We start from the raw sequence: 19,653 nt of genomic DNA on the forward strand, positions 1-19,653 counted from the left end.
TTTATTTATTTATTTGAAAGAGTTACACAGATAGAGGAGAGAGAGAGAGAGAGAGGTCTTCCCTCCAATGATTCACTCCCCAATTGGCCGTAACAGCCGGAGCTGCACTGATTCGAAGCCAGGAGCCAGGAGCTTCTTCCAGATCTCCCACGTGGGTACAGAGGCCCAAGGACTTGGGCCATCTTCTACTGCTTTCCCAGGCCATAGCAAAAAGCTGGATTGGCAGTGGAGCAGCTAGGTCTCAAACCGGCGCCCATATGGAATGCCAGCACTGCAGGCCAAGGCATTAACCCGCTGTGCCACAGCACCGGCCCAAGGACCAGGTTAATTTGAATGCTAGGTGAACAAATTAGGTTATCTGTCCACTGAAGTGATAACATAAGAAAACCATAATCTTGGCCTAAACATTAATTTGCTATGTATAGCAATTTAGGATTTTATATCCTTAAAAAGATGAGGCTCTGACCGGCACCGCGGCTAAATAGGCTAATCCTCCACCTAGCGGCGCGGCACACCGGTTTCTAGTCCCAGTCAGGGCGCCGGATTCTGTCCTGGTTGCGCCTCTTCCAGACCAGCTCTCTGCTATGGCCCGGGAGTGCAGTGGAGGATGGCCCAAGTGCTTGGGCCCTGCACCCATGGGAGACCAGGAGAAACACCTGGCTCCTGCCTTCAGATCAGCGCGGTGCGCCAGCTGCAGCGCACCAGCCATGGCGGCCATTGGAGGGTGAACCAACGGCAAAAGGAAGACCTTTCTCTCTCTCTCTCTCTCTCTCTCTCACTATCCACTCTGCCTGTCAAAAAATAAACAAATAAAAATAAAGTACAGAAAATCTCTTGATCTGGTCCTGACAAGGCAACTGCACACAGTACTCAAATTTAAAAAAAAAAAAAAGATGAGGCTCATTTGGGAATGCTATTCATAGAAAGGTAGAAGATATTTCTCTTGATAGTCTGCCCATTAAAGTGTTTTGGTTTTTTCTATTTATTTATTTGAAAGAGTTAGAGAGAGAGATCTTCTAACCGCTGGTTCACACCCCAGATGGCCACAAGGGTCAGGGCTGAGCCAGCCCAAAACCAGAAGCCAGGAGCTTCTTCCAGGTCTCCCATGTGGATGGCAGGAGCCTAAGTACTTGGGCCATCCTCTACTGCTTTTCCCAAGACATTAACAGGGAGCTAGAACTGAAGTGGAGCAACCTTGACACAAACTGGTGCACATATGGGATGCTGGCATTGCAGCTGGCAGCTTTACCTGCTATGCCACAGTGCTAGCTCCTGAAGTGCTTTCATAATTGCACATAATTTTTCTTTACAGGTAAGTAATGGATCAAAAGAAAGTCCAATGTATGTATCTTACTATCTCAAAGCCAGAATGATGTGATTATTTTTATTAATATCAGAGAGAGGCTGGCGCCGCGGCTCACTAGGCTAATCCTCCGTCTGCAGCACCAGCGCACCGGGTTCTAGTCCTTGTCAGGGCGCCGGATTCTGTCCCGGTTGCCCCTCTTCCAGGCCAGCTCTCTGCTGTGGCCAGGGAGTGCAGTGGAGGATGGCCCAAGTGCTTGGGCCCTGCACCCACATGAGAGACCAGGAGAAGCACCTGGCTCCTGGCTTTGGATCAGCGTGGTGCGCCGGCCACAGTGCGCCAGCTGCAGCAGCTATTGGAGGGTGAACCAACTGTAAAGGAAAACCTTTCTGTCTCTCTCTCTCTCACTGTCCACTCTGCCTGTCAAAAAATATATATATATCAGAGAGAATTCCTGTCCACCGGTTCACTCCTGAAATGTCCACAGTAGGCAGGGGTAAGACAAGCTGAAGTCGGGGGCCATATCTCCCACATGAGGGCCATAGACCAGTTACCTGAGCCATCACCTGCTGCCTCCAGAGTGTGCATTACCAGGAAGCTGGAATCAGGAATAGAGCTAGGACTTGAATCCAGGCACTCCAATATTAGGATGCAGACTTCCCAATCCCAGGCCTACTAACTACTAGGCCAAACGCCCAGCTCTCTGTTATGGCCTGGGAAAGCAGTGGAGGATGGCCCAAGTGCATGGGCCCCTGTACCTGTGTGGGAGACTCAAGAGGCTCCTGGTTCCTGATTTCAGATCAGCCCAGCTCTGGCCATAGCAGCCATTTGGGGAGTGAACCAGTGGATGGAAGACCTCTCTGTCTCTCCCTCTCTTTGTCTGGAACTCTACCTCTCAATTAAATAAATAAAATTTTAAAAAGAAAGAATAAAAATTCAATATCCTGAGGTCTTTTGCCTCCTTTCCAAGCTAGTTGCCTACCTAGTTTTCTCACCTTCAGCCACAATGGCATGCTTGCTTATTTTTCTTGCTGTTTGTTTATAACCTCTGTATGTATGGATGCTATGGATGCTCTTCTCCTAGAGGAGACACTAGACAGATCGGGTGCACGTGTGTGTGCGTGCATGTGTGTGTATTTTCCTTCCTTTGCTAGGATGTCAGCTCACTAAGGGTCAGGGACCCCAACATTCCAATCACCTGAAGCAGCCTACTGGTGATAATAGGCACTCAGGAAATAGTTGTTAAATGTATTAAATTTTGTTTCAATAATTTGTCATAAAACTTAAGATCATATTTTATAACTATAGTTACTTCTAATTGAAGGTCACTGGTCTTTTTGCTCAACAGTGTTTCTTGATAATTTTCATTAAATCTGTAATGTACTTTTTTTTATCTTACCTGACTGAAGGTAAGATACATAGTGACTGCTGTTTGGCTGACATTGATTGAAAGTTCCAGAGTTGCAAGATACATCCCAAATTGAGAGGTTATTGTATGAAAAGCTATATTTGTATTTTTTCTTTGAATTGATGGAACAGGTTACATTGGATATTTCCTCTTTCTCTCTCTCTCTTTCCGCTTTATTTGAAATACAGATCTTCCACCCACTGGGTCACTCTCCAAATACCCACAACAGCCTGGGCTGGGTCAGGCTGAAGCCAGGAATTCAATGCAGATCTCCCACATAGATAGTGGCAGGAACATAACCACTTGAGCCATCACCAGCTAACTTCCTCACAGGGTGCGTGTTAGTGGGAAGCTGGAATCAGAAGCACAGCCAGTACTCATACCCAGGCACTCTAATATAGGTTACAGGGATCTCATGGTGGCACAGCTGCTCCACCGAACACACACCCCATCATTCCTCATCTATTCTGATTCAGTTTCATCTGGTTAACTATTTCCTTAAAGTGATCATTTCCAGACAGTCCAGGGTACACAGACAATGTAAGGTATGGCTCTTGGCTTAGGTGTCTGGTGTGTAACCTTTCTTCACCTTTCTTCTGGCACCCTTGCCTGCAACAGAAAACTATGATAGTAGATTCTTTCAGATACAGCTTTTTCAGCCATCCTTTCTGGAACTCATAATTCAGCAAGCTCTCCTGTCTCCTCCTTGTCACTTAGAGTTTTCTTGCCTAATTTCTATTTATCTGGTTTTGCTTTGCCTTTTGGCTGTGGTATGAAGTGGGACACCTCAGCTGTCTAAGGAGTAGATTCTGCTGCTTGGCTCTGGCACACAGGATGGCAGCTAGGTGATTGGAGGACGTACCGTGAAGCAAGATGGCTGGGGCTGGGCACGCATAGGAAATGTGCTCTGCTTTCTTGTCTGGGTTCCAGATGGTTACTTTTTAATGTTCTGCCTCTGTTAATGGTTCTTTCTTCCTTTGTCTATATTTGTTTGAAGTCTGTCTCCTTAGAATTCTGGAGTGACTTTTCGGGAGTTATTTAAAACTCATTTCCTTCTCCTCCCTTGTTGGAGAAAAGAACTTGTGAAAAATTGCTTGAGTCCTTAAGCTAAGTGGGAATGATGACTTTAACATAGAACATCTGTTCTATTGCGGTCTTATCTGCCAATAAAATGGTTAATTTTTTTGTGTTCTGAAAGTTCTTAGTACTTCAATTACTATTAGCTCTTTGTGCTATGATACCATACTTTCTATAAATTAACACTGTAGACTTCAGATTTTCTGTATTAATTTCAGTTTTTCACAAAAGGAGAGACTTCCCCCACAGAGCATTCAAATTTTTCTTACAGGATATGAATTATTACTTAATTTGTTTCTTTGAAAAAGATTCAGGATTTTCCCACTTCTATTAGCCAGTGTTTCTTGGAAAAAAGGGAGAACCTGTACAACTCAAAAATTTGTTCTTTTTCATTTTGTAGAACTTTGAGATTATTATGGATTCTGTGCTTGGTTGTCATTGTTCAAACTTAAAATGATCTAGAGTTATTTAATTTTTAAAACTAATAATTCCCTTTTTTTTTCCCCTGTAGCTTTCACAAAGTTGATCACAGTAAATGGACAAGAATATCATCTTCAACTTGTAGACACAGCTGGGCAAGTAAGTGACCTCGGTTATCTCACTATCCCATACAGCACCTCTGACAGTCCTGGGCCTGGCACAGATCCTCACACATACCAAGAGACCCCCCCTTGGTATATAACTGGATATTAATATGCTGTCTTCTGCAGTTTTTCGGATAGCTTGCTTTTCTGTTTTAGAATTGGTTTAAATTGTTCTTTTTTCTGTATTGTAAACTTTGATTCTGTATTAGAGAATTCATAGTAGTGCCTTTTCTCTAATAATGTACTCCACATTCAGAGCACAGTGCATCCTGTTGGTGGGGAAAGCTGTGAGAAGGATGTGCAGAAGCAGTTGGTTGAATCTGGTGAGGGATTAGGCCATAAAACACCCATTTGATTGGATTCCAAGATTCAGTTTGAGTGTTGCCTTTAGTTTGTATGTTTGGATGGGTACATTTGGAGTGACTGTAGAGTGTTGATTGGATTTGCCAGATGGTAGGTAATAATTGCTAAAGCTTAAAGTACCCCCCTTCCCCCAAAAAAGGGTGAACGTGGCTTAGTGTAGTAGTGATACATGGAATGGATCACCCAGGGTGCTGCCTAGAAGCAAGGGGAAAGAAAAAGAGTACTTGGAGGAAACAAAAAAGGCCCTTTAGATAGCTTTGCCACCCCCCGTTAGCATGCATCCAGCCCTGCTTTTATGAGGAACCATTCTGTTAGACTGAATTCTCCCCATTCTCTAGAGGGTAGGGAGTACAAAGAAGTTGAGAAGTCAGTAACTCACTCCTCTTGGCCTTGTATCTTTTTTTTAAAGATACGAATACATTTTTTTTGAGATTTATTTATTTGAAAGGCAGAGTTACAGAGAGTGAGGGAGAAACAGAGTTTCCATCCGCTGGTTCACTCCCCAGATGGCCACAACAACCAGGGCTAGGCTAATGTGGAGCCAGGAGCTTCTTCCAGGTCTCTCACATGGCTAGCAGGGCTCCAGTTACTTGAGCCATCTTCCATTGCTTTCCCATGTGCATTAGCAGGGAATTGAATTGGAAGTGGAGCTGCCGAGACTATAGCCCACATGGGATGCCAGTGCTACAGGCGGTGGCTTTACCCACTATGCCACAGCACCAGCCTCATTGCCCTAGCATCTTACAGTCAACAAAGGATCAGACTGGAAGGACGGTGAGTGTAGTATGATCTAGTCTGCTGTGTTAAATGGAAGCTCTTTTCTGGAACCCAGAATAGTTAGAACAGACAATTGTGTTTATCATTGAGCATGTTCACAGAACAATGAGGCACCTCTCTCATTCACCTTGCATACTCGTACACAGTAGTGAATATAATATACTTCGGTAATCAGACATCTGGGTGGTTTTATTGGAGCAGAATCATCCTGGGATTTTACAGGTAAACCAGGCCACATGACAGAAAGTAAGTTTGGGGCTTACTGAGACAAGGGGGACAGTAGAAGTCTCCATCAGGCAGCAATGGCATAGAGGACATAGTTTCTCTTATGAGATGGTGTGGAAGGGCCTCTTGAGTAAAGAGTTTGCATTGTAAGCTTAGGCTTTTTATCTGGTTTTATAGTTCAGTGACTATAATTTGAACCAAGACTCTTTGAGTGTGAGGGGGACTACTAGCAGTAATTATGCTGTGATAATAAATAAATAATGTCTGAACAAAGGGATATGACCATTGGGGCCGATGTTGTGGCGCAGTGGGTTGGGGTACCAGCATCCCCTATTAGAGTGCTGGCTCAAGACTTGGCTGCTCTGCTTCTGCTCCAGCTTCTTGGTAGTGTGCCTGGAAAGGCAGCTGAAAACGCCCAAGGACTTGGGCCCCTGCCGCTCGTGGTGGAAGACCTGCTTGGAGTTCCTGGTTCCTTGCTTCAGCCTGGCCCAGACCTGGCTGTTGCAACCATTGGGGAGGAATCAGTGGAAGGACGATCTCTCTCTCTCTCTCTCTCTCTCTCTCTCTCTCTGTTGCTGTACCTTTCAGTTAAGTAAATAAATAAATCTTTTTAAAATGCCACTTCCAACAATTTTCTTCTATAAAAAAGAACAGCCATTCCATTTACAGTAGGACTATGACATCAGGATTTTGATTTGCTTTTAAGTCTTTGGAATCTGTTAGAGTCTTGAAAAGTGGGCGTGAGCATGTAAATTGATTGAGTCACTTCCATGTCCTATTACTTTGGAAATGTATTTTATATCAGGCCAGAAGGGGCCCCCAGGTTTCACAGTTGTTTGCAGTGTGTTTGAGTCCTGGCTTTTTGTAATTACTGATTGAGTGACCTGAAGAAAGTGACTGAATTTTGATGTGCCTTGGCACCTTCAACTGTGAAATGGTGGTGACTGGTACCTACCTTCATGGGATTGTTAGGCTGAGGTTAACATAAGCCTTTGTAGAGCTGCAGTGCCTTAAGATATAATAATGCAAATAAAGAATCAAATTTTAGGGAGTGAGTGTATATGATATATAACAAGAGTAGTGGTCAGATTGCCATCTACTTAGTCTTACTACTTTGGGTTCTATTTCTATTCTGTAAGAATATTTAGAGAATTTTTATACAACATATATTCACTTTAAAAAAAAAAAAAGTTATGTATTTGAAAGAGTTACGCGGGGTGGGAGGGGTCTTCCACCTGCTGGTTCACTCCCCAATTGGCCACAACGGCCGGAGCTGCACCAGTCCGAAGCCAAGAGCTTCCTCCAAGTCTTCCGACGTGGGTGCAGGGGCCCAGGGACTTGGGCCATCTTCTGCTGCTTTCCCAGGCCATAGCAGAGAGCTGGATCATAAGTGGTGCAGCTGGGACTTGAACCAGTACCCATATGGGATACTGGCATTGCAGGCAGCAGCTTTACCTACTATGCCAACTGTGCCGGCCCCTATATTCACTTTTAAGCTACTTTGAATAACTTGTTTTCATTGCAGCTAATGTTTTGTTTTGTTTTGTTTTGTTTTGTTTTGTTTTTTAAGATTTATTTATTTACTTGAAAGAGAGAGAGAGAGAGAAAGGTCTTCCATCTGTTGGTTCACTCCCCAGTTGGTCACAATGGCTTGAGCTGTGCCAATCCGGAGCCAGGAGCTTCTTCCGGGTCTCCCACGTGGGTGCAGGGGCCCAAGGACTTGGGCCATCTTCTGCTTTTCTAGGCCACAGCAGAGAGCTGCATCGGAAGTGGAGCAGCCGGGACTCACACAGGCTCCCATATGGGATGTCGGCACCCGCAGGTGGCGGCTTTACCTGCTATGCCACAGCACCGGCCCCATGCTAATGGTTCTTAAAGGTTACATTCTCAGGAGACAATAACATTAAAAAATTATACTAGAATTTATAATTCATGATGCTGAAATATAGGCATCTCCTGCCATTCTGTAGAAACGTGGATGAGAACAAAATCTTCACATTCATTGCTTCAAAAGCTATTGGATTCATACTGGGCTAGTTCTGGGAGTAAGACTGGCAGTAGTAGAGGAAGACAGTTAATGGATAGACTTTTATAAAAGCCATCTGTGGTGAGTTGGATCACTAACTTACACATGCCTAGAAGTAAAATTACACACTAAATGGCTGCGTGGGTCTGTGTGGCCACAAGCACTCAGTGCTTGCTGTCAGTATGTGTGACACTATCACTGAGTTGTCCAGATGGGGATAAGGCTGGTAGGTTAGATTTGTTTTGGCCTGATTTTGAGGTGAAAGTAGATACCCTAAATGAATTTTGGAGTAAGTATGTGATCTTTCAGGGGCCAGCACTGTGACATAGTGGGTAAAGCCACTGCCTGTGATGCTGTCACCACATATGCGTGCTGTTTCATGTCCCAGTTGCTCCACTTCTGATCCAGCTCCCTGCTAATGACCCAGAAAAAAACAGCCCAAAAAAGTCCTCGGGCCCCTGCACCTAAGTAGAAGACGCAAATGAATCTCCTGTCTCCTGGCTTCTGCCTGGCCCAGCCCTGGCTGTGGTAGCCATCTGAGGAATGAACCAGGAGATAGAAGATCTCTGTCTCTGTGTATATATATAAAACTATCAAAGTCAATCTTTTTTTAAAAAAAAATGTTAGCTTTCAATAAAAAAAAGGTGGGAGGAATCTGTGTTAATCATTAAATTCAATGACAAGTCAGTTGGTGACAATCAATGTTATAATGTAACGAAATTCACCTTTAAAACAAATATTAGGCCTGCACCGTGGCTCAATAGGCTAATCCTCCGCCTGCGGCACTGGCACACAGGGTTCTAGTCCCGGTCAGGGCGCTGGATTCTGTCCTGGTCGCTCCTCTTCCAGGCCAGCTCTCTGCTATGGCCTGGGAGTACAGTGGAGGATGGCCCAAGTGCTTGGGCCCTGCACCTGCATGGGAGACCAGGAGTGGCTCTTGGCTCCTGGCTTCGGATCGGTGTGGTGCACCAGTTGCAGGGTGCCGGCCGCGGTGGCCATTGGAGGGTGAACCAACGGCAAAGGAAGACCTTTCTCTCTGTCTGTCTCACTGTCCACTCTGCCTGTCAAAAAAACAAAACAAAAAATAAAAATAAAACAAATATTAAAGGTGGCGTTATGGCATGGTGGGTAAAGCTACCACCCGTGGTTCCAGCATCCCATATGGGCCCAGTTCAAGTCCCAGCTGCTCCACTTACGATCGAGCTCCCAGCTGTTGTGCCTGGGAAGGCAGTAGAAGATGGCCAGGTCCTTGGGTCCCTGCACCCACAAAGGAGATCTAAAGAATCCTGGCTTTAGATTGGCCCAGCTCCAGCCATTGGAGCCCTCTGGGGAGTGAACCAGCAGATAGGAGAGTTCTGTCTTATCTGCTCCTGCTCTTTCTCTATAACTCTTTCAAATAAATAAATAAATCTTGAAATAAAAAAAATTAAGTCTATGTATATAAATATATAAACATGCATACATACATACACTTAATGTTTGTTTTATATATATATACATCATAGATATATTTACTCAAAAGCAGAGAGAGAGTGTCCATCCCCTGGTTCACTCCCCTGATGGGTGTCAGAGGCCCAGGTACTTGTGATGGGAAGCAGAGCAGCTAGGACGCAAACACCAGCATGTGTGTTACATGTAGGTTACTGGTGTCCCATGTGGCAGCTTCATCCGCTGTATCACAATGCTGTCCCCAAATATCTTTCTTTAAAGATAGATCTAGGGCCGGCGCCGCGGCTCACTAGGCTAATCCTCCGCCTAGCGGCGCCGGCACACCGGGTTCTAGTCCCAGTCGGGGCGCCGGATTCTGTCCCGGTTGCCCCTCTTCCAGGCCAGCCCTCTGCTGTGGCCAGGGAGTGCAGTGGAGGATGGCCCAGGTGCTTGGGCCCTGCACCCCATGGGAGACCAGGAAAAGCACCTGGCTCCTGGCTCCTGCCATTGGATCAGCGCGGTGCGCCGGCCGCAGCGCGCTGGCCGCGGCGGCCATTGGAGGGTGAACCAACGGCAAAGGAAGACCTTTCTCTCTGTCTCTCTCTCTCTCTCACTGTCCACTCTGCCTGTCAAAAAAAAAAAAAAAAAGATCTAAGTCTACGTGGTACAAGACAAAATAGCACAAAAAGATAAATAGGTGTCTTAATCCCCCCTTCGCACCATGACAACCCATTACCAGTTTCCAGTTTGTGCTTCCAAGATACTTTATAAATGGAAACAAAAATATGGTTTCAAGTTATTTTCTTACACAAAAAGTAACCCATCTCCATAGGGATATCATTCTGTTTCAACACAGGTCACTGGCATGCCCATTGGCCATATGATACCCAGTTATTTGGGCCTCTGGTAAGGTGTATTACACACTGTTGCCTGTATCGCTACCACCAGCAGGGCTGCAGTGAGCATCCTAGGTGTCATTTTAGACACACAGTATTTGTATGTAAACTTCTAAGAGTGGGGATGTGCTGCTTAGGGTTTGTGTCCTTCCCAGCATCGAGTTGAGAGCACCTTCCTCAACACAATGTGTTCACGCACTCTTGTTTACTGCTCTAAATGCAAAACAGTATTTCAGTCCAGCGTATGAAGGGCTTTGATCCTGTTTTCATTTTGAGGAGATTTCTCTCTCCTGTGAGTTACCCTGTTCATTTATTTTGCCATTTCTTAGATTGTGTTGTTGATCTTTGTTGACTTAAGAGATTTCCTTTTTCTTTTTTAAGATTTATTTATTTATTTGAGAGCTACTTACAGAAAGAGGGAGAAATGGAGAGAGAGGTCTTCCATCTGCTGGTTCACTCCCCAGATGGCTACAATAGCCGGAGCTGGGCCGATCCAAAGTCAGGAGCCAGGAGTTTCCTCTGGGTCTCCCACATGGGTGCAGGGGCCCAAGCACTTGGGCCCTCTTCTACTGCTTTCCCAGGCCATTAGCAGAGAGCTGGCTGGGAATTGGAACGGCCAGGACACTAACTGGTGCCCATATGGGATGCTGGTGCTGCAGGTGAAGGTTTAACCTGCTATACCACAGTGTCTGCCCTTCCTTTTTTCCTTTCTAAAGTTTTATTCATTTGAAAGGCAGTTAATGAGAGGGAAAGAGAGAGAGGCCGAGTTGTCCATCTGCTGGTTCACTCCCCAGATGCCACAATGGCCAGGGCTGGGCCAGGCTGGAGCCAGTAGCTTCTTCTGGGTCTCCCCACATGGGTGCTCAAGCACTTAGGCCATCCTGCTGCTTTCCCAGTCCCATTAACAGGGAGCTGGATTGGAAGTGGAGCCACCAGGACTTGAACCAGCGCCTATATATAATGCAGGCACTACAGGCAGTGGCTTCACCTGCTGTGCCACAACTCCAGCCCCTAGAAATTTCTTAAGTATGGAGGAAATTAGCATGTTGTGTGTTATCTGAGATACAAGGTTTTATTTTATTCTGTCTGTTCATGCTTTCTGTTTAGGAGATTTTCACCGTGAAGAACTTTTTCATTTTCAGACACTTAAATTTTGTAATCTTTTTTCAGTTGATTTTTTTAAAAACAAATTCTATGCAGAGTTTTAATTTTCATCATTAAATTTTAGATTCTTCTGGAATGTAATTTTGCAAAGGTGTGAACTACAGATCCAACTTGGCTGTTCACTCCCAGGTGGCTCTACACTTGTCCCTGTATGTTTTGTTGAGGGTTACTTTTTATCCTCACTTATTTCGAATGCCTTATTATTATATATCTAGTTCCGATACCTGTTTGAGTCTTTCTGGATGTTCCATTCATGAGTCGTTACAACATTATTTTAATTACTGTTGCTTTATGGTTTCTTTCACCTGCCCCTGCAGTTGGTGGTGTTTCTCAGAAATTGCTTTTTATTGGGATCATGCTAACATTTACAGATTAACTTAGGCTTCATTAGTGGGTGTCCTTTTGATTCTGCATGTTTTTGCTTAAGACCATGTATGCTGTTCATTTGTTTCTTTTGCCTCTTTTTTTTTTCTTTTCAAAGATTTCTTTTTTATTTATTTGAAAGGCAGAGTACAAAAAAAGAGAGCGAGCTTCCATCCACTGGTTCACTCCCCAAATGGCTGCAATGCCAGGGCTGGGCCAGACCAAAGCCAGGGGCTCAAACACTTGGGCCATTTTCCACTGCTTTCTCAGGTGCGTCGTGATGCAGAGAGCTGGATCAGAAGTGGAACAGCTGGGTCTCAAACCAGCACCCATATAGGATGCCAGCATTGTAGGTGGAGGCTTACCCGGTCACAGTGCCGGCCCCTTCTTTATTTAACCTCTTGAAAATATTTTTCTTTTCTTTTTTTTAGTGGTAAGCATGCTAGCAAAGTTTAATACAGAGAAATAAGAGTACACCTGAGAGGCCAGGCAAGCATCTCAATAAAGAACTGAGAGCCAGTATTTTGTCTTTAAATGGATTAAATGCTTTTGTTTTCTTAATTTTATTCTTGAGAATCTGGTCTTTTTGGTTGCTGTTGCAGAGTGGAGTGGGGTGCAGTTTTCCTGCGTTATGTCTTCTAAATGGTTGGTTTTTGCAGTGCTTCTTAAACATGATTACTCTATTTGCATTCAAACTTTGGACCTATTTTAGTGGCTGAGCTGGTGACTAAAATCATCAGGAATTTTGTTTTTAATCTTGGCAGAAAAGTATGTTGCATTAACAAAAATTTATTTTCTAACATTAACACCCAGCAGTTTAGCTTAGCAGTTTTGTTGTATACTGAAGCACCTGGGTTCTGTACTGGCCTCTGGCTCCTTACTGCCCCACTGCTGCCAGTGCAAACTCAGGGAGGCAGTGGTGCTGGCTCCAGTAGTTGGATTCCTGTCACCCTTGTGGCTTCACCTGGCTATCATAGTCATTTGGGGAGTGAACCAGTGAATGGGAGCTTTCTTTGTCTTTCTGGCCTCTCAAAAAAATAAATAAAAAAGGATTAATAATGAAAACAATGTTTTGCGTATATGCAAGTTCTGTGAAAAGCTCTTTTCTGGTTAACAACCACTATTTATGATGTCAAATAATTGATTTTTTTTTATTAAATACTCATTTATTTATTTTTTGAAAGGCAGAGTTAGAGATCTTCATCTGCTGGGTCAGGCCAAAGCCAGAAATCAAGGAAATGATAGTTAAAGCTTAATTTTTCTTTTCTTTTATTTTCTTTTTAAGAACTTCACCATTATGAACAGTAGTTATAACCATACTGTGGGTTTGTAAAGTTAACAGAAACTGCTGCTTGAGCTGATGATGTGGCATGACATAATTGGTTTGGCATTAATAGTGCTTGGAATGTATGCTATATTATTGTAATTATATTTCGCCTGAGAATGAAGTGTTTGTACCAGACAGTGGAATATGCTGTTGAAAACTGCGTTGACATCGGAACTTTTTGTATGTTCTATATCTGTATTCAGGCAAAGTTTCCTAAGGCTGCTGTATAAGACCAAGGGCTAATACACTGTTGCTGAAGGTGTGTCTTTGTTTTTAATTCCTAAAATTGCTTGGTGATTTGTTGTTGGTCAGTAACTTGTGGATTGTTGCTTATGCCATTGTGAGGTGACCTGTAAAGAAAAGGACAAATTATAATATGACAGTTTGAAATCTGAAAATACCAGGAATGTGGGACTTGTAAATTTCCTGTGAGGTCTAAGATATTCTGGACTTCCTTTCCATAAGAGAAAGAGGTAGTGCAGGTACCTGGGTATGAGATCACAGAGCCCATCACCTCTGCCTTCCTCTCGTCCTTTCCTCCCAAGTGTTAACCAAGTCACCAGCCTCCCCTCTGAAATCCTACTACAGCCAGAGTCGTTTGTGAATGTTGGCTGGAACACATTTTCACCACTGTGCCACCCTAAAACTTACATAGTATGTAGTGTGTAGGCTGTTTCTGGCATATTACTGTTCTCTGGTTTTATGTTATTTAGATTCCTTTGGTTTCTTCAGGTAATACATGAAAAACTTTGGGCAAAGATGACTTGTTATGCTTGACTCAAGTGTAATTATTTTTCTTCTACAGGATGAATATTCCATCTTTCCTCAGACATACTCCATAGATATTAATGGTTATATTCTTGTGTATTCTGTTACATCAATCAAAAGGTAGGACCTCTGCTTTCTTGAATTTATTTGCTGCACATATATTGTATTAAACTTCTTGAAGGATTATGCTGTAATTGGTAATATTAGCAGTTACACTTAGTCATTAGACAAACTACTTTTCAGTGATTTTTTTTTTCTTTTGGAACAGCTAGGCTACTAAGGGGAGAAAAGTATATCCAAACAGCTGTTCTGTTACCCTGATTAAATAAAAAAATGATTTCTTCATGCCACCTAGGTGGAGTGATTGAACAGGATCTAAGCTTTTCTGCTAATTGAAATAGGAAGTATATAAATGGATTTTACTTTTTGTGTTTTCACCATGTTAATGTGGAATAAACTTTGTCATACGGTTTGGGTGTTCAGTTTCTTGAATATTTTGTCCTTTGTGACTTTATAAAATATAGACCTTTGAGTAATAGAGACTCACTTTACTCCATAAAAATGGGGCCTGTTTTTATCAGGCAGAATGGATTTTGTCTCCTCTACCAAACATTTCTTGTTAAGAGCTTCTCTAATTACCAGGATGGCATATCTGTCAGGAAGAGGGGAGTCGTGTGGCTGTGTGTACGCAGCAGCAAAGCTTGTCTTTGAAGATGTCACAGATATGTCAGTGCCGGTGGAGGGAATTTGGTGGATAACTGGTGTCTGTTGAGTGTGTGACATGTCAGGGATTTTGCTACACTCTTTGTTTACTTAATAATACATTACTTCATTTAACCAAACAATTCCACATCAGAAATATGTGGTTTCCCACCTGACATAGAAAGAAACTGAGTGACAGGCGAAGTAACTTGTCCAGGATTACATGGACAGGGTGTGATGATGCTGGGGTTCATATCCATGTCTCGCAGGTCCACACTCAAGGCTGACACCATCCAGTGGAACTTACTGCAACAGTGAGCATGTTCTATGTATGTGCTGGGTGTAGCTAATTAAAGTTAAAAACTGGGCTGGCTCTATGGCGGAGTGGGTAAAGACCTCTCTCTGTAACTCTGCCATTTCAAATAAATGGTTATACTCTTTTTTAAAAAAAAAAAATTATTTATTCTACTTGAAAGAGTTACACAATGAGAGAAGGAGAGGCAGAGAGAAAGAAGGGTCTTCATCCGCTGGTTCACTCCCCAGTTGGCTGCAACGGCTGGAGCTGCACCCTTCCGAAGTCAGGAGCCAGGAGTTTCTTCCAGGAATCCCATTCGAGTGCAGGGGCCCAAGGACTTGGGTTGTCTTCTACTGCTTTCCCAGGCCATAGCAGAGAGCTGGATTGGACGTGGTACAGCCAGGACTTGAACTAGAACCCACATGGGATGCCAGCACACTGCAGGCGGTAGCTTTACCCACTATGCCATAGCGCTGGCCCCAAATAAAAATGTTTAAATTTAGTTTTTTGGTCATAGCAGCCACATTTCAGGTACTTGGTAAGCACATGTGACTGGCTGCCATATTGGATAGAGCCCAGACTCCTTACTACTTGCATATTTTGCTGCCAGTGAGAATTAGAATCTGCTTTTCTGTGAATGTGTTATTTCACGTTTTTCTCCATACCAGGGAAATGTACTTTGAAGTACTGAGGTCTAGCTCTAAAGTGTTTGAGTACTGTGGCCTTTCTTATATTCAGACCCAGTACTGCCAGTCCCTGAGAAGTCTCCCACATGAATTAAAACTGAGTACCAAAACCATGTGTTCCTTAAAGAAAGTTGGGGAAATGTGAAAAATAGAAAGCAAGAGAGGAAGGGAAGCACTTTTACTTACCATATAATGGACATTTTCCCATATTATCTACTGTATGAAAACAATAAAATAGCTGGTTCATGTGCCGGCTGTTCCACCTCCCCATCCAGCTACCTGCTGATGGCCTGGGAAGAGCAATAGAAGATGGCCCAAGTGCTTGAGACCCTGCCACCCATGTGGGAAACCTGGACGAAGATTCTGGCTTCTCTTTGGCCCAGCCCTAGTCATTGTAGCATCTAGGGAGTGAGCCAGTGGATAGACAATTGAGCTGTGTGTCTCTCTCCTCCTTTGTGATTTCCTCAATTTTGATAACTTGTTTTAAAGGTTTATTTATTTATTTGACAAGCAGAGGGAGACGGAGAGACAGAGATCTTCCAATTGCTGATCAATCCCTAAGTGACTGCAGTGGCCAGGGGCTGGGCTAGGCTGAAGCGAGTCTCCCAAGATTCCGTCTGGGCCATCATCTGGTGCTTTCCCAGGTGCACTTAGCAGGAAGCTGGATCACAAGTAGAGCAGCAGTTCGCAAACTGGCCCTCCAATATGGGATGCCAGTATTGCTTAACCACTGTACTACAGTGCTGGGCCCCTGATAATATTTTGAAATTTATTTATTGTGCACATAACTCATGATCAGCTGTTATTTGATCCGTAAATTTTAAGGTTTTCAATTTTTTTTCAAAGATTTATTTATTTATTTCAAAGTCAGAGTTACACAGAGAGAAGAGAGGCAGAAAGAGAGAGAGAGAGGTCTTCCTTCTGATGATTCACTCCCCAATTGGTGGCAACGGCCGGAGCTGCACCGATCCGAAGCCAGTAGCCAGGAGCTTCTTCTGGGTCTCCCACGCGGGTGCAGGGGTCCAAGGACTTGGGCCATCCTCCACTGCTTTCCCAGCACATAGCAGAGAGCTGGATTGGAAGTGGAGCAGCCGGGTCTTGAACTGGCGCCCATAGGGACGCCGGCACTTCAGGCCAGGGCGTTAACCCACTGCGCCACAGTACCGGTCCCAAGATTTTCAGTTTTAAATGTCTACCATATACAAGGTTACTTCAAGAAGTTTACAGAAAATGGAATAGAAAATAAGCTTATTTTCATGCAAACAACTTTTTAAATCCATGTATAGTTTTTCATAATATGCATTCTCTGTAAACTTTTTAAGACCACATGTAACGCCTTGAGCATAACAGACTTTATTTATATACCTATTAATCTGATGCATATTGCAAGATTGGGTGTGTTCGTGTGTTCCCATTATTTTACCAGTTTACCTGGAAAAGCACCGTTGAAGGTCTTGCTGTTTGAAGTATAGTTTTATTCTGGCTGAGTTTGGAGAATAATTACTGTTTGTTTGTTTGTTTGTTTAGGATTTATCTTGTTTATTTGAAAGATTTAAAGAGAGGTAGAGCCAGACAGAGAGAAAGGGGCCTTCCCTCTGCTGGTTCATTCTCCAAATGGCCGCAACAGCCAGAGCTGAGCTGATCTGAAACCAGGAGCTTCTTCTGGGTCTCCCATGTGGGTGCAGGAGCCTAGGCATTTGGGCCATCTTCCACTGCTTTCCCAGTCCACAGCAGAGAGCTGGATCAGAAGTAGAGCAGCCAGGTCTTGAACCAGCACCCATATGGGATGCTGGTGCTGCAGACCAGGGCTTTAACCTGCTGTGCCACAGCGCTGGCCCCTGTTAGTTATTTTATAAATTGCTACCCTTGGGACAGAGTTTGGTGCAGCTGTTCAAGTGCTGCTGGAGATTCTCATCTGAATGTGTGGTTCAGGCCTGGCTACTCTGCTTCTGATCCAGTTTCCTGATAAATATGCATCCTAGGAAGCAGTAGATCATGCCTCATATTCTCATGAGGCACCCATCTGGGTGACTTAGATGGAGTTCCAGGCTTTTGGATTGGCCTGGCCTACCCCTGGCTGTTGTGGGACGTTTCAGGGTGTGAACCAGCAAATAGAATATTTCTTTCTGTTGTCTCTGTGCCTTTTAATAAAAATTGAGGGGCCGGCACTGCGGTTCACTTGGCTAATCCTCCACCTGTGGTGCCGGCACACCAGGTTCTAGTCCCAGTTGGGGCTCTGGATTCTGTCCCGGTTGCTCCTTTTTCAGTCCAGCGCTCTGCTGTGGCCTGGGAGTGCAGTGGAGGATGGCCCAGGTCCTTGGGCCCTGCACCCGCATGGGAGACCAGGAGAAGCACCTGGCTCCTGGCTTTGGATCGGCGCAATGTGCCGTCCACAGCGCGCTGACCGTAGCAGCCATTTGGGGTGTGAACCAACGGCAAAAGGAAGACCTTTCTCTCTGTCTCTCTCTCTCTCTCTCACTCTGCCTGTCAAAAATAAAAAAATGCTTTAGCTTTGAAAAAAATGGGGCCAACCTCATGGTGCAACAGGTTAGGCTGCCACCTGGACACCAACATCCCATATGAGCACCAGTCTGATTCCTGAATGCTGGCTACTCCACTTCTGATGCACCTGAAAAAGCACAGAAGATAGCCCAAGTGCTTGGGCCCCTGCCACTGATATGGGAGACTCAGATGGAGTTCTAGGCTTCTGGCTTTGACCTGGCTCAGCCCCAGCTGTTGCTGCCATTTTAAGATTTATTTATTTGAAAGGTGGATCTACAGGAAGGGAGAGGCAGAGAGAAATCTTTCTGCTGGTTTGGTTTCCCCAGATGACCACAGTGGCTAGAGCTAGACCAGGCAAAGCCAGGAGCTTCATCCAGGTCTCCCATGTTGGTGCAGGGGCCCAAGGATTTGGGCCATCTTCTGCTTTCCTAGGCATATTGGCAGGGCGCTGGATTGGAAGTGGAGCAGCTGGGACTCGAACCACTGCCCATATGGGATACCAGCACTGCAGGCAGCAGCTTAACCTGCTACACCACAGTGCTGGCACCATAAAATAAGTAAGTCATTTTCCTGAGACATTAAAATAATGGATAGAAAGTTTTCTGATACATCCATTGGTTTTTTTTTTTTTTTTTTTTTTTTTTTTTAAGATTTTTATTTACTTATTTGACAGGTAGAGTTACAGAGAGAGAGAGAGAGAGAGGGAGGTCTTCCCTCTATTGGTTTACTCCCCAAATGGCTGCAAAGGCTGGAGCTACGCTGATCCGAAGCCAGGAGCCAGCTGCTTCCTCCTGGTCTCCTATGCGGGTTCAGGGGCCCAAGCACTTGGGCCATCCTCCATTGCTTTCCCAGGCCACTGCAGAGAACTGGACTGGAAGAGGAGCAACCGGGACCATATGGGATGACGGTGCCACAGGCGGAGGATTAACCTAGTGTGCCACAGCGCCAGCCCCCACATCCATTGGTTTTTGTCTCCTTTTTATAGTGGGCACAAGATTAAATAATGGTTAAAAACAGCGTTTTTCACTTGAGAAATTAAAACATTGAGCTAGATTTGACAATGTGAAAACTACTCCCTAAGAACCTTGAGAAAACTGTGGTCTAATATAAAGCAGAGGCCCAAAGCTTGCTGTGTCAACCTAGTGGTACCTTTACACATTGTTTTAAGGCAGAGAGAAATCTTCATCCACTTGTTCACTGCCCAGATGCAACAACCAGGGTTGGGCCAGACTGAAGCCAGGAGCCTAGAAGTCTCATGTGGGTAGCAGAAATGCTCCCAGAATGTGTGATAGCGGGAAGCTACACTCAGAAGTGGAGCTGGGATTCTAACCCCGTAACTGATATGAGATGCAGGCATACCAAGCAGTGCCTTAACCGCTGTACTGAATGCCTGCCCCACGGCCTGTGGGTTGTAACTTTATTTCTCCTTACCAAAATGTTGTGTTCTAAATGTCTTTTCTTAGTAGTTCATGGTTTCATGAGCATTCTCAATAAACTTAAAATATGAGGGAAGCATGATGCTTGGTTTTTAGAAACTGATATGCTAAATAATATATAAATATTTGTGAATATCCAAGAAATATCTTTCTGTTGGCCAGAACTGTCTGATATTTATTGAATTAACTAAGAGTTGAGGTGGAAGATTGAGATTCTCATTTACCCCCACTAACAGCTATGAATAGGTGGGTTTTCTTTTCAGTGCCTCGGTGCGTCAATTACAAATTGTGTATGTGATCAAAAAGAACCTCCCGTGTAAGGC

General features: G+C 44.3%; 1 protein-coding gene across 6 annotated transcripts in view; it reads left to right on the forward strand.

The window, feature by feature from the left end:
- Positions 1-19,653, forward strand: part of RHEB (Ras homolog, mTORC1 binding) — a 72,029-nt gene that overhangs the window by 44,026 nt on the left and 8,350 nt on the right. For 2 of the 6 annotated variants that reach the window (XR_016210394.1, XM_002715063.6), the window contains exons 3-4: positions 4,300-4,367; positions 13,747-13,829. Coding sequence is in view for 1 of the 6 variants with exons in the window: in XM_002715063.6 (XP_002715109.1) it covers positions 4,300-4,367; positions 13,747-13,829 (151 nt within the window). In the remaining 5 variants the exon portion in view is untranslated. Of the gene's footprint in view, positions 1-4,299; positions 4,368-11,315; positions 11,401-13,144; positions 13,201-13,746; positions 13,830-19,653 lie in introns of all 6 variants that reach the window. The other 4 variants (XR_016210395.1, XR_016210398.1, XR_016210397.1 and 1 more) reach the window with 4 other exon arrangements.

This window comes from Oryctolagus cuniculus, chromosome 7, assembly GCF_051225735.1.
Source record: "Oryctolagus cuniculus isolate XC-2025 breed Fujian yellow rabbit chromosome 7, ASM5122573v1, whole genome shotgun sequence".
Classification (NCBI taxonomy): Eukaryota; Metazoa; Chordata; class Mammalia; order Lagomorpha; family Leporidae; genus Oryctolagus; species Oryctolagus cuniculus.